Here is a 14,998-nt window from a genome sequence, read left to right as displayed (position 1 = left end):
GTTCCAGTGTTGCAGAGCTATCCTTATTGCTCTGAGCTCCAGGATGGGGAGCTTGGCTTCTTCCACTGAAATGGTGGTTCCACATGTTCTTGAGGGTCCCCAGCCTGAAATACTGATATCTGTTGTCATTTTCCATTGATATGAAAGAAACAATTTTCCAATTGTTAAAATTGGGCTGAAGATCCACCAAGCTAGGGATTTTCTTGCTTGGCTGGATAAAAGCATGGGTAGGTTGACAGAAGGAGCCCGATTGTTCCATGCAATTAAGATCTTTTGTTGGAAAGATCTCAAATGAAATTAGGCGAATGAAACAGCTACCATGATACACAGAACTCTAATAGAGACTCGAAAAAGAGCCTCATCAAAGAGCTGTCCTCCCTCAAAAGGGAATACATGTACGTATGTGTCTTAAGCAAACCAGGCATTGAGCCACATGATTCTTTGCGTGTAGATAGACATTCTGATTCAAGATTTGTGTCATTACTTGTTCTAGAGCATCCAAACAACAGAGCAGGGCAGAAGGCGATTGCTCTTTTTTTATAGTTAGCACAATCCAGGAATTCAGGATTGTACTGGTAATCATTGCCCTACACCAGTTAGCTGCAGTTTGACAGACATAAATTGCAGCAATAGCCTTTAAGAACACCTCAAACATCCTAACTGCAGAATGTTTGAACGAAGGAACATCTTCAATTGATACATGAAAACGTTTTAGACATAAATGGCAAGATCTACTACTGAAACAAAAAACTTTTTTGTGAACTTTTTTTTCCCCCACTGGATAGAACACGGCAATGATTTGCAGAGAGGATACATCTTTTCAAGATTCACCCAATCCTCATAAAATTGCCCATTCTATATGTTCATGAATGGGAAATGTCTTTTTAGACTTGGCAGGTCTCTGGATACGTATTCCAATTTTTTACTGAGGTTGAACAAATCTGTATGTATTACTTCTATTCTGTTGTATTAAACGTCAGTGAAGTTGATCGAAGAATCCAAAGTTAAATTAATAAAAGTAGTTAAGCTAAGAATGATTTTTCTGTAAGGAGAGAATGCTGTGCCGTGCTAAGAATGCAGTGAGACCATTGTGACATTACAATCCCCTGACTTCACTATAGCACCTCCAAAAATATGGAGAGAAAAAAAAAAAGAGTCAAGCACTCCCAATAGTGTAAATTCAATAAAAGGATTTGATTAAGAAACAAGGTTAGAACCACTCTCATGTATTAAAAACAATAACGCTATGTATTCGCCAGGATCCATTTGGTTTACTTTCGTAGGTACTAATTTTGTCAGAACGTCATCGGGGGCTCATCGAGACAGCATTTTATAACAGCTATGCACAATATGACCGCTCAGACTATAGGAATTATAGCTCCCTGGTAAGCCTTTATGTGTGGCCTTTTGGTGGAGTTGTGATCACTTCACGCACTTTTTTTATTGAAAGTCTCACAGATCGCTTGCACACTTAGGCTCAATTCACACCTAAGCGTAGAAATTCACTGGCGTTTTTGCAGCGTTTTACAACTTCAGGCTTTTTTGTTTAGCCAATGGAAAGCACTAGGGGGAGGAGAGGGAGAGGAAATTAGGAGTGGAGAGCTGCTGTTTGAGCAGAATACAAGCGAAAAAACACTTGTAAAACGCTCAAGCCAGGAGTTTATATTGAAGTCTATGGGGCCAAAACACTTGTAATCGGTCAAAAAGATGTACTTTTCTGAGCGATAGATGTTTTGCTGCAGGTGACATTGAAATGAATGGTTTGGTTGTAATCACTTCATAGACGATTTTGTTTTGCACATTTAATGTACTCACTTAGAGAGAGAGAGAGAGAGAGAGAGAGAGAGAGAGAGAGAGAGAGAGAGAGAGAGAGAGAAATAGATTTGATATAGATTAGATATAGATATATAGCTAGAGATAGATTAGATCTAGATACCTAGAGATAGATTTGATATAGATATATAGATTAGATATAGATATATAGCTAGAGATAGATTAGATCTAGATACCTAGAGATAGATTTGATATAGATATATAGATTAGATATAGATATATAGCTAGAGATAGATTAGATCTAGATATAGAGATAGATTAGATATAGATACATAGAGATAGATTTGATATAGATATATAGATTAGATATAGATACATAGATAGAGATAGATTAGATATATAGATAGAGAGATATATATATATCTCTCTATCTATATATATCTATATCTACACACACACACAGTTAGGTCCATATACAGTGCCTTGCGAAAGTATTCTGCCCCCTTGAACTTTTCAACCTTTTGCCACATTTCAGGCTTCAAACATAAAGATATAAATTTTTTGTGAAGAATCACCAACAAGTGGGACACATTTGTGAAGTGGAACGAAATCTATTGGATTGTTGAAACTTTTTTAACTAATAAAAAAATGAAAAGTGGGGCGTGCAAAATTATTCGGCCCCCTTACGTTAATACTTTGTAGAGCCACCTTTTGCTGCGATTACAGCTGCAAGTTGCTTGGGGTATGTCTCAATCAGTTTTGCACATCAAGAGACTGAAATTCTTGCCCATTCTTCCTTGCAAAACAGCTCGAGCTCAGTGAGGTTGGATGGAGAGCGTTTGTGAACAGCAGTTTTCAGCTCTTTCCACAGATTCTCGATTGGATTCAGGTCTGGACTTTGACTTGGCCATTCTAACACCTGAATACGTTTATTTGTGAACCATTCCTTTGTAGATTTTGCTGTATGTTTGGGATCACTGTCTTGTTGGAAGATAAATCTCCGTCCCAGTTTCGGGTATTTTGCAGACTCCAACAGGTTTTCATCCAGAATGGTCCTGTATTTGGCTGCATCCATCTTCCCCTCAATTTTAACCATCTTCCCTGTCCCTGCTGAAGAAAAGCAGGCCCAAACCATGATGCTGCCACCACCATGTTTGACAGTGGGGATGGTGTGTTGAGTGTGATGAGCTGTGTTGCTTTTACGCCAAACATATCGTTTTGCATTGTGGCCAAAAAGTTTGATTTTGGTTTCATCGGACCAGAGCACCTTCTTCCACATGTTTGGTGTGTCTCCCAGGTGGCTTGTGGCAAACTTTAGACGAGACTTTTAATGGATATCGTTGAGAAATGGCTTTGTTCTTGCCACTCTACCATAAAGGCCAGATTTGTGCAGTGTACGACTGATTGTTGTCCTATGGACAGACTCTCCCACCTCAGCTGTAGTTCTCTGCAGTTCATCCAGAGTGATCATGGGCCTCTTGGCTGCATCTCTGATCAGTCTTCTCCTTGTCTGAGCTGAAAGTTTAGAGGGACAGCCAGATCTTGGTAGATATGCAGTGGTCTGATACTCCTTCCATTTCAAAATGATCGCTTGCACAGTGCTCCTTGGGATGTTTAAAGCTTGGGAAATCTTTTTGTATCCAAATCTGGCTTTAAACTTCTCCACAACAGTATTACGGACCTGCCTGGTGTGTTCCTTGGTCTTCATGATGCTCTCTGCGCTTTCAACAGAACCCTGAGACTATCACAGAGCAGGTGCATTTATACAGAGACTTGATTACACACAGGTGGATTCTATTTATCACCATCAGTCATTTAGGACAACATTGGATCATTCAGAGATCCTCGCTGAACTTCTGGAGTGAGTTTGCTGCACTGAAAGTAAAGGGGCCGAATAATTTTGCACGCACCACTTTTCAGTTTTTTATTTGCTAAAAAAGTTTAAAATATCCAATAGATTTCGTTCCACTTCACAATTGTGTCCCACTTGTTGGTGATTCTTCACAAAAAATTTAAATTTTATATCTTTATGTTTGAAGCCTGAAATGTGGCAAAAGGTTGAAAAGTTCAAGGGGGCCGAATACTTTTGCAAGGCACTGTATATTTGGACACGGGCACGATTTTAGTTTTTTTCAGAGATTTACCAAAACATACTCAAACTATAGTTATATAAAGGGCTGAAAGTGCACACTCAGGTTTAATTTGAGGGTATGTACATCCAAATCGGAGGAAAGGTTTAGGAATTACCGCTCTTAAGAATAGTCATTACCCTTTTTCAAGGGACCAAAAGTAATTGGACAATTGAATCAAAAGCCGTTTCAAGGCCAGGTGTGGGCTACTCCTTTGTTATTTATTCATCAATTAAGCAGGTAAAAGGTCTGGAGCTGATTCTAAGGCTAGCCATACATGGTCGAATTTCAAAAGAATTTTTTTTGAAAATCAGAAATTGTGTGCGTTTTGTGATGCGATGGTGCCACAACTGATTTAGAAAATTCGGCCAACCAAGCCTTCAATTTCACCTCATGTTGCTACAGAAAAGAATTTTCATGGCTGGGAATCTTCTTTTCTTTCCGGCAATTTTGTTTTCTTGCACATGCGCATTTCTTTTCCGATTACATTTCTCGCACAATTTTCCCATCATTGATTAGAAAATAGTTAGTTCTTCAAAAAATTTCCAACATGCCCGATTACTCAAATTTGATGGCCGCACGAAAATCGGCTGTTGCTGCAGCCCACCAATGGTGCGAAATTCGAATTAATTCTTTTCAAAATTTGACTTATGTATGGCCTGCCTAAGTGTGGTATTTGCATTTGGAATCGATTGCTGTGAAACTACATCATGCATTCAAAGGAGCTGTGCACGCAAGTGAGACTAAACAAATCCATCAGAGAGATGGCAGCAACATTAGGAGTGGCCTAATCAACAGTGTGGTACATTCTGAGGAAAGAACGCACTGGTGAGCTCAGCAACATAAAAAGGCCTGGACGTCCACAGAAGACAACAGTGGTGGATGATCGCAGGATCCTCTCTATGGTAAAGAAAAACCCATTCACAACATCCAGACAAGTGAAAGACACGCCTTAGGAGGTGGGTGTATCATTGTCAAAGTCTACAATCAAGAAATGACTTCACAAGGGCAAATAAAGAGAGTTCGTCACAAGGTGCAAACCATTGAAATGCCTGAATAATAGAAGTCAGATTAGACTTTGCCAAAAAACATCTAAAAAAGCCTGATCAGTTCTGGAAAAGCATTCTTTGGACGGATGAAACAACTAAGATTAATCTGTACCAGAATGACAGGAAGAATAAAGTGTGGAGAAGCATAGGAACAGCTCATGATTCAAAGCACACAACGTCACCTGTAAAACATGGTGGAGTGCGATGGCATGGGCATGCATGGCTTCCAGTGACACTGGGTCATTGGTGTTTATTGATGATGTGACAGAAGCAGCTGGATGAATTCTGCAGTGTATAGAGATATACTGTCAGCACAGATTCAGCCAAATGCAGCAAGTTGATTGGACAGCGCTTCATAGTAGAGATGAACAATGATCCAAAAACACACTGAAAAAGCAACCCTGGTGCTTTTGGAGGAAAAGAAGTGGAATATTCTGCAATGGCGAGCCAATCTCAACCCAATTGAGCATGCATTTCACTTGCTGAAGGCAAAACTAAAGGCAGTAAGACCTACAAACAAAGAACAACTGAAAGACAAAGAACAATTAAAGACAGCTGCAAAGCATCAGAAAGGAGGAAACACAGTCTTTGGTAATGTCTATCGGTTCCAATCTTCAGGCAGTCATTGCCAGTAAAGGATTCTCAACAAAATACAGTGAAACCTTGGATTGCAAGCATAATTCGTTCCAGAAACATGCTTGTTATCCAAAGCATTTTTGTAGCAAAGCGAATTTCCCCATAAAAAATAATGGAAACTCAAATGATTCATTCCACAACCATTTATTCATAGGTCCTTCAGTTTATAGTCAATATAAAAAGATTATAGCAACGTAACCATAAAATGTCCATCCACAAATGGAAGACTCCACAAGGGGATTAGAAGCAAAATCCAGCAGGAGCTACAGAGTATAAAAGAGAAGAGAGGCGCCTCTAAATGTAGCAATATGTTGCTAAATGTTGTACCTTCATTACTTGTAACCATATTGCTACACTTGCTACACTTAGAGGCGCCTCTCTTCTTTTTCATACTCAGTTGTGACATGGCACTACTTGTATATCAAGACATTGCTTGTATATCAAAAAGTCAAAATTTATTAAATATGTTTGCTTGTCTTGCAAAATGCTCTCAAATCAAGGTACTCTCAAACCAAGGTTTTACTGTATTAAAAAATAACATTTAATTTATGATTCTATGTATTTGTCCAATTACATTTGAGCCCCTGAAAATGGGGGGACTGTGTATAAAAATGGTTGCAGTTCCTAAAATTTGTACTTGATCATTATGTTCAACCTTTTGAATTAAAGCTGAAAGTCTGCACTTCAAATTAATTTGGATTGTTTCATTTTAAAATTTTATTCTGGCGGCATACAGAGGCAAAAGAATGAAAATTGTGCCTGTGTCCAAGTATACATGGACCTAACTGTATATAGGACCATAAAGACATGGATGAGCGAATTTGGAGTGGAGGAACCTGACTGGCCTATGAATTGTCATCTACGTACATGTGTACATCTGGCCTGCAGAGTCCTGACCTCAACCCGATAGAACACCTTTGGGATGAATTAGAGTGCAGACTGCGAGCCAAGCCTTCTTGTCCACATCAGTGCCTGACCTCACAAATGTGCATCTGGAAGAATGGTCAAACATTCCCATAGACACACTCCTAAACCTTGTGGACAGACTTCCCAGAAGAGTTGAAGCTGTTGTAGCTGAAAAGGGTGGGCCAACTCAATATTGAACCCTACGGACTAAGACTGGGATGCCAATATTCCAAAGACATGCTGGTAGGTTAATTGGATCCTGTCAAATTGTCCCTAGTATGTATGAATGTGAGTTAGGGAACCTTAGATTGTAAGCTCCTTGAGGGTAGGGACCGGTGTGAATGTACAATGTATATGTAAAGCGCTGCGTAAATTGACGGAGCTATACAAGTACCTGAAATAAAATACATGTGCGTGTAAAAGGCAGGTGTCCCAATACTTTTGACAATATAGTGTATGTGTGTGCGTGTGTTTGGATTAGTGCAGCACCTGGGATTACATGCTTTATAAGCGAAAAAGGGGAACTCAACTCAGAAAGAAAAATACATAAAGTGAGAAATAACCTTATACACCATATATACAGAGGCCTTTTTGTCTGCAGCCTGTTCTCTACTTGCTTGGAATCATGTCACCCCACCCAGTTTCTATGCACCAATATTTGTAGATTGGTATAACTACATCTTTAATAGCTATCAAAGTGTAGTTTCTGGGGTCACCATTCTATTTGTTTAGTCTTCATTGTTTGCATCAATACATCAATGACATTATAACTTGCTACCGCTAACGACAACTATAGGCTTTAGAAGCACCCCTTTTCACCTTTATAGCATAATTGAAAGTTCAACATAAACATAGGCTCTGTGGAGGTGGATGGGGGGGAGATATATAGGTATACCTTCCCAATCCATATCCCACCAAGAGCCTGCCTTTATAAGAAATGATTTAAGTGGAATCTCTACAAGTCACTGCATTTTCAGAAACGCCCACAAAGCATCATGGTAGTTGATATTTAGAACTTAATAAAAACAAATTATACATTTTATTTTACAGTTCTTTTCCCTATGGGACAAAGCACATATAATTTGTCCCACGCTTCTAACAAAAGCAAAAGAAATGCTAAGGGAAGGGGGTGTGTGAGGGTCTGCATTCTTCTTGCCATTGCTTGTCTTGGGAAAGTGCTCATAGCGGAAACAAACTGAAGCTTTAAAATCAACCATCTTCTTCAAATTTATTGTTCGATTAGCTGCGGCAGGAGGGGAGGGGGGCAGGACGGTACTCATAATTATTGTTAGAAAGCACTTAGAAACATGAGACAAAGTGCTACATGTACTTTGTCCCATGTGGGGCAGAAATGTAAAATAAAAAATTATAAAATAGATTTTTTGATTAATATATAAATTTATATTATAAATAATATTTTTTGCCATAACAGGGTGCATTTTGACATACAGGCTGGACCCCGTTTTGAACTATTATTGCAATTAAAATAAAATTAAAGTGAAACCACAAGTAAACTGCTGAATACATAGTTGAAATGCAAATATATTTACAATGCTACCTGCCAAAGAATTTGTAATCCTGGACAGCTAAACAGTTAGGTACCTCTTTCACACTGAGCTGCCAGACAGTGCAAGTCTTTTGCAGACTCTAAAAGGTTTTTTCTTCCAATGCCACGTACACATGTCCGGTTTTGCCGTCGGAATAAACTCCGAAGGTTTCTCCGACGGAATTCCATTCAAGCGGTCTTGCCTACACACGGTCAACCCAAAGTCTGACCAAAGTCCGACCGTCCAGAATGCGGTGACGTACAGCACGTACGACGGGACTAGAAAAAGGAAGTTCAATAGATAGTAGCCAATAGCTTGCGTCTCGTACTTGCTTCAGAGCATGCGTCGTTTTTGGTCCGTCGGAACAGCATACAGACGATCGGTTTTCCCAATAGGAATTGGGTCAGTCGGAAATATTTAGAATATGTTCTATTTCTAGGTCCGTCACAATTTTCAAAAAAGAAAGTCAGATGAGGCATACACACGATCGGAATGGACGATGAAAATCTTCCGTCTGACTTTTTCTGTCAGACATTCCGCTCGTATGTACGCGGCATAAGATTTCCCTATATTTGGCTCCATCCATCTTCCCATCAACTCTGACCAGCTTCCCTGTCCCTGCTGAAGAAAAGCATCCCCACAACATGATGCTGCCACAGCCATGTTTCATTCACAGTGAGGATGGTGTGTTCAGGTGATGTACAGTGTTAGTTTTCCGCCACACATAGCGTTTTGCTTTTAGGCCAAAAAGTTCAATTTTGGTCTCATCTGACAAGAGCACCTTCTTCCATATTTGCTGTGTTCCCTGCATGGCTTCTCGCAAAAAAGGCCTTCTTATGACTTTCTTTTAACAATGGCTTTCTTGCCACTCTTCCATAAAGGACAGATTTGTGGAGTGCACAACTAATAGTTGTCCTGTGGACAGATTCTCCCACCTGAGCTGTGGATCTCTGCAGCTCCTCCAGAGTTACCATGGACCTTTTGGCTGCTTCTCTGATTAATGCTTTCCTTGCCCGGCCTGTCAGTTTAGGTGGACGGCAATGTCTTGGTGGGTTTGGAGTTGTGCCATACTCTTCATTTTTGAATGATGATTTTTTTTTTAATGATTTTTTTTTTATAACCCATATCCTTCCCCACAACTTTATCCCTGACCTGTCTGGTGTGTTCCTTTGGCCTTCATGATGCCGTTTGTTCACCAAGGTTCTCTAACAAACCTCTGAGGGCTTTACAGAACAGCTGTATTTATAGCAAGATTAAATTACATACAGGTGGACTCTATTTACTAATTAGGTGACTTCTGAAGGCAATTGGTTCCACTAGATTTTAGTTAGGGATATCAGACTAAAGGGGGCTGAATACAAATGCAAACCACACTTTTCACATATTTATTTGTAAAAAAAATGTGAAATACATTTATCATTTTCCTTTCACTTCACAATTATGTGCCCCTTTGTGTTGGTCTATCACATAAAATCCCAATAATATAGATTTTGGTTTTTGGTTGCAACATGACAAAATGTGGAACATTTCAAGGGGTTTGAATACTTTTTCAAGGCACTGTACTTCAGCTTTGTGGCTTATGTCACCTGGGACATGATGCTGATTTTTGCTCCAATAATCAGCATCATCTCTTTTCAATAACTAGAAAAGCTGAACCAGTAAACAGTAAGAAAACCCAGAACGTAGTGTTATCACCCTGGTTGGCAAGGGTATGAATATGATGTCTGGCCAAAATTGCAAGTCCTTTGGAAGGTTTACCAGTAAGGCTTGGTTCACACTATGTGCGGCCGCAGGGCACAGCAGGGGTCCGGTGCATCCCCGTTAACCGTTTTAGGTCCGATCTTTTTGCCTGAATGCAGACCTGAAATGGAGCCAGAAGACGCACAGTACTCTTTCTACTGTGTGATTCGTGGCTGCCCTGGAGATGTGTGAACTAGCTCCATTGAGTGCCGGTCACACTCCCCTTTCATGTGAATTGGATGTGGGGAAACCCGCATCCAATTCGCAATAGTGTGAACCCAGTCAAAATGTGTATTTACACTGTGTGTATCTCTTTAAATTGAACTCCATTTTAAACTGATCCCATTCTTATGCATATCTCAATACCGCAATTCCTGCACCCCTCGTCTCTAGGTAAAAACGTTTTCAGAATTTTTAAAAATGCATCTTGATTTTGAATGCTCACTAAATAAACCATTATGCTACACAATTATCTCTTTGTCCTTATAAACTGCAAAACATACATACATAGTAGTAGTCACATTCAGTGGGGTTCACTTGTTCTAACGTTCAAGATGTTCTAACCATCATCCAATGGCTTCCTCAGTAGAATATAACCAACTACTACTGGAAATACTATGACCTTGTTAAATGAGAACCTACACAGACATATACTGAACATTTTATGGTCTGTATAGCGCACGCAGTTTAAACTACTCCAGTGTTAGAGAACTGTTAAAGTATTCTAAAAGATAATGAAAACTGTTCTAACCTAGCTTGATATCCCCATCTTGTGTCAGCAGCACATTTCCTGCTTTCAAGTCTCGATGGATGATCTTCATGCTGTGGAGGTAGGACAATGCTTCTAACATCTGCTTACAGATGGCTTGGATTTGAGGTTCTGTCAATCCACGATCCAGCTCTGTCAGAAGTAAAAAGCAAAAAATAGCAAACTTAGGCAGACATGGTAGATAACAAGTACTGCAGATCTAAAACTATATTTTAAAAAATTAAAATGGAACAATTAATTCTTCAAGCTGATCTAAACCCTCTCATCCTTTACAGTCAAGAAAGCGGTCATCTTAGCCCAGGGGTAGGCAACCTTAAAGAGGTGGAGATCTGCCTGAATAACATGGGAGAAGTCAAAGATCACCGGGCACAGTGTCCCCACCTCATACCCGATTTAAACCTCTAATTGCCGTACTACAGTGTCGCAATTGTGTGCATTGCACAGTAATTGTGGGTTTAAATCAGATGGTGGGAAGGCGACAGATCGCCTCTTCACCACTTTTCAAACACACTCGGACAGCTTTTCAATGGAGTAGCAGTGCCTGCTGCACTTGTGAAGTCCTTATTTGCATTCGGCAGCCGCACCCTTAGCCACTTCCAGACTGCCCACCACACATACATTGTGGCAGGGCTGCCCGGCTGCATGAACCGACGTACAGTTACATCGGTCCATGCATTAGATACAGCAGGTGCGCATCGCGAGAGCTTGCCCATGGGTCTGGCGGACTCTATATCCGCTGGCCACACGCGGTTGTGGGAAAGAGGCAGAATGGGGATCTGCCTATGTAAACAAGGCAGATCCCCATTCTGACAGGGGAGGAGATCGAGAGATCAGCTGTTCCTAGTGATCAGGAACAGCGATCTCTCTCTACTACCAGTCAGTCCACCCCCCTGACAGTTAGAAAGCACCTCCCAAGGGAATACTTAACCCTTTGATCACCACTAGTGTGAACCCCTTCCCTGCCAGTGCCATTTATACAGTGATCAGTGCATTTTTATAGCACTGATCACTGTACTGGTGTCACTGGTCATCAAAAATCCGCCGCCACAATCCCACTAAAAATCTCTGATCCTCGCCATTACTAGTAAAAACAATAAAAAAAATAAAAAGTCTCTAAATCTTTCCACTATTTTGTAGACTCTATAACTTTTGCGCAAACCAATCAATATACACTTATTGCGATTTGTTTTACCAAAAATATGTAGCAGAATACATATTGACCTAAACGGATATATAAATTTGTTTTTTTATTTATTTATTTATTTTTTAATATGCATTATAGCAGAAAGTAAAAAATAGGTTTTTTTTCAAAATAGTCAGTCTTTTTTTGTTTACAGCGCATAAAATAAAAATCTATTTGTGGGGAAAAAAAGGACATCAAGTTTGTTTGGGTAGAGTGTCGCACAACTGCGCAATTGTCAGTTAAAGCGACGCAGTGTCGCATCGCAAAAAAATGGCCTGGTCATTAAGTGGGTAAATCAATCGGGGCTGAAGTGGTTAAGGCTCGTTTACATGTACACTGGGGGGGGGGGGGGTTTACCTGTAAGCTCCCCACAACTGCATGCTTCTGCAGGGCACAAGGGGTTAAAGCAAATAGTGAGAAAGCAACACAATGCTGCCTGCTTTAACCCCTTGTTTGTTGTACTGCACAAGTTTGCAGGGCACTTGCAGAGCTGACTCATTCACTTGAATCGGTCATGCTTGGCAGGTGCTACACCCACCAACCATGACAGGATGTATAACTCCTGCTGCGGGTGCAACCTGTGTGTACAACCCTGGCCACCCCTAAAGGGGTGTGGTTGGAGTGGGAAGGTAATAAAAACACATCTTAGCTATGGGGTTTCTTTCACCCCCCCCCCCCAAAATGCAAATGTAAATGAACCCTTACTGTTCTTAGACCTCTATGAGGCTGCTTTCACACCGATGTGCTGTGGTTTACCTGCACCGCGTCTGCGGCTTTCCTTGGTTAGCTGCGCTTTTGCCATAGTCTTCTATTATATCCTGCAGATGTGGTGCGCTTTCAGAAAGTGCACCAAACCCGCAGGATATAATAGAAGTCTATGGCTAAGCGCAGCAAACACCCAGGAAAGCTGCAGGTACACTACACTTCACCAGGTTGGGGGGAAACCGCAGCACATCAGTGTGAAAGCAGCCCTATACCATTATGCTATAAACTTAAAATAGGTGACGTGCTCATGAAAAAAAAAAAAAAATCATTAGCAAGTACATAAATATATGTAAAACATGTGAGAAACATGAGGGACCATCAAATGGCAAAATCGATATACTGAAGAAAAAGAAAAGTCCACCTCAACAAATGAATAGGAGATGTAAATAAAATGCACCAAAATCATATAAGCAATTAATCCTCTAGTAAAAGACGAATTCTCCTTTAATAGGAGAGGTAGGAGAAAGAACAATTCAGTTTTTGTTGAGGTGGACCTGCTGGGACCTGGACTGAAAAAGATGTCATCAGAAAAAGATGTGAAGGGAATGCTAGCTGTGCCTTTGCTTTAGAGACCTCCTTCAATTTCTATGGGACAGCTTTTTGAGTGTCACCAATCTATGGCCACACAGGTACAGCCAACACAAAGAGGATTTTACCAAAGTATGTATGTAATAGGGTGGGTCACAGGCCAAGAGATAAAAGCAAGCTAGGAGCAAGGCAGGGGTTGAGGGTGGACACAAAATGGATAAATGCACTTATCCTTTCAATCTCTTGCATGACATAGAAAACATCCCACTGCATTGTTTTATTTGACTAAATACTGCACAAGGGGTCTGTTGTGTATAGTCCACATACAATTTTAATGACTATTGTATGATGGTGGTACCATTTGAATTTTTTTTTTGTTCACTGTTTTATGGATAGTTACATTTTTCCTTGGGAAGGTCAATTCAGGCCTGGTGGTGGTAGGAGACTGCCATTTCTCTCCATTCTTTTTAAATGTTAGTATCCTACCAGGCTAATTCAGTTTCAACTAGTATGAAAATCAAGTGTTCTGACTTTACTAGCGGCATACTTTTTTGGGAAACCAGTGTTTTCCCAAATGCAATGTTTTTCAGTCTAGGTCTCTATTAAGATTTCCCCTTTATGTCCATTATCACTAGCTACACAGGCAATTGTGTCATTCTTAAACAACAAATTAAAAGAAAAAAAAAATGTACCTAGCATGATGGCGTCAACTGCTCCTCCTTGACAAAACTCAATCATGATCTGTAAAGCAACAACAAGATAAGTGGTGGGCAAACAACTTACGATACACAACTAAAATGACTATCCTATACAATATTCAGCAAGAATGCTTATTCAAAATGAACAATCACACAAATGGTTGTATTAGCCACTGAGTTTATTCTGCAGCCTTTCAAAGAAACCTGTCATGAGAAATTTATGGAAATAGTTACTGCTGACCTCCTACTGAAAATGCTGGTTGACTGACCATCTTGGATTTCAATACTGTGAGTCACTGATCTGAAACTCAGTCAGAACTTTTGATCTGCTTGCTTGGGACTTTCCATAAGTCTCCTTGAAACGTCAGAACTTAAGCTCTTTATAAATAATCATTTTAACAAATGATTAATTTATTAATAACATTAATAAATTGAATGTAAAAAAAAAAAGAGCCAAAAGTAAAAAAAAAAAAAAAAATGAAATACGCCTGCTTCATAGTTGCTATTCATAAAATTACAGTTTAAAGACCCGCTAAAGTATTAACACAGTCAAATATCAAAACACTTTTCAGTAATCTCAAATACGTCATGAATGGATTTACTAATGTAGTAAAGGCTGTTCCCTTGTGATAAATGTTCACTTTGTAAAGCAAATATTAAAATCAATTACACCTGGATTCAAAGCGGTATTAGACTCAGAACTAAAAATGTATTTACCAATCATTGGATGTGATGGCTACATTAGTTTTCTTTAGGCTTTTTTTCCTTCAGTTTTCTCCTAGTGATCTGGCCAGTAGCGCACCTCCTGTATTAGAGTGCCCCCGTTCTGGGTGAAGGAGCACAGGGGTACCTTTGGATAGCAGCTTTGTCAGTCTGGGGGAAGGGGAGGGGGAGTGTTAAATGTACTAGCATATGTGTTGGAAGGCTGGCCGCAGGCTAGCCTGAATTTGTACCAGGAGTCTGAGGGCTTTATATCCATCCTCCTTCTCCTTCAGATCCTTCGTCGGCTCATTTCTGGGTCATGACGACACACGTCACTTCCGGTCCTTGCTGAGAGCCGGTCAGCTGCTCTCTCGGTGCTCATGTAGGCACTACCGGGGAATCTGCCCACCCACCTTCCCATCACCCCGTTCCATGAGGGGGCCTCCCGCCCGATGTTCCCGCCGGGGGGGTGATTTGGCCGCCCGCCAGCTCCTCTCTTGTGCAGGTTGGCTCCACGGGGGCTGCCCACCCGCTTCTCCCGGTGTTTAGCCGGGGGGGGATTCGTCCGCTGGC

General features: G+C 40.5%; 1 protein-coding gene across 1 annotated transcript in view; it reads right to left on the bottom strand.

Annotated features, from left to right (window-relative positions):
• The window catches only part of STK10 (serine/threonine kinase 10), a 253,740-nt gene that overhangs the window by 119,594 nt on the left and 119,148 nt on the right, over positions 1-14,998 (bottom strand). Inside the window, exons 3-4 of the mRNA XM_073620588.1 lie at positions 13,718-13,766; positions 10,532-10,681 (exon numbers count right to left, since the gene is read on the bottom strand). Of these exons, the coding sequence (XP_073476689.1) occupies positions 10,532-10,681; positions 13,718-13,766 (199 nt within the window). The remainder of the gene's footprint in view (positions 1-10,531; positions 10,682-13,717; positions 13,767-14,998) is intronic.

This window comes from Aquarana catesbeiana, linkage group LG03 (genome assembly GCF_042186555.1).
Source record: "Aquarana catesbeiana isolate 2022-GZ linkage group LG03, ASM4218655v1, whole genome shotgun sequence".
Classification (NCBI taxonomy): Eukaryota; Metazoa; Chordata; class Amphibia; order Anura; family Ranidae; genus Aquarana; species Aquarana catesbeiana.
Note: the sequence above shows the minus strand (reverse complement) of the source record. Positions and strands in the feature narration are given on the sequence as shown.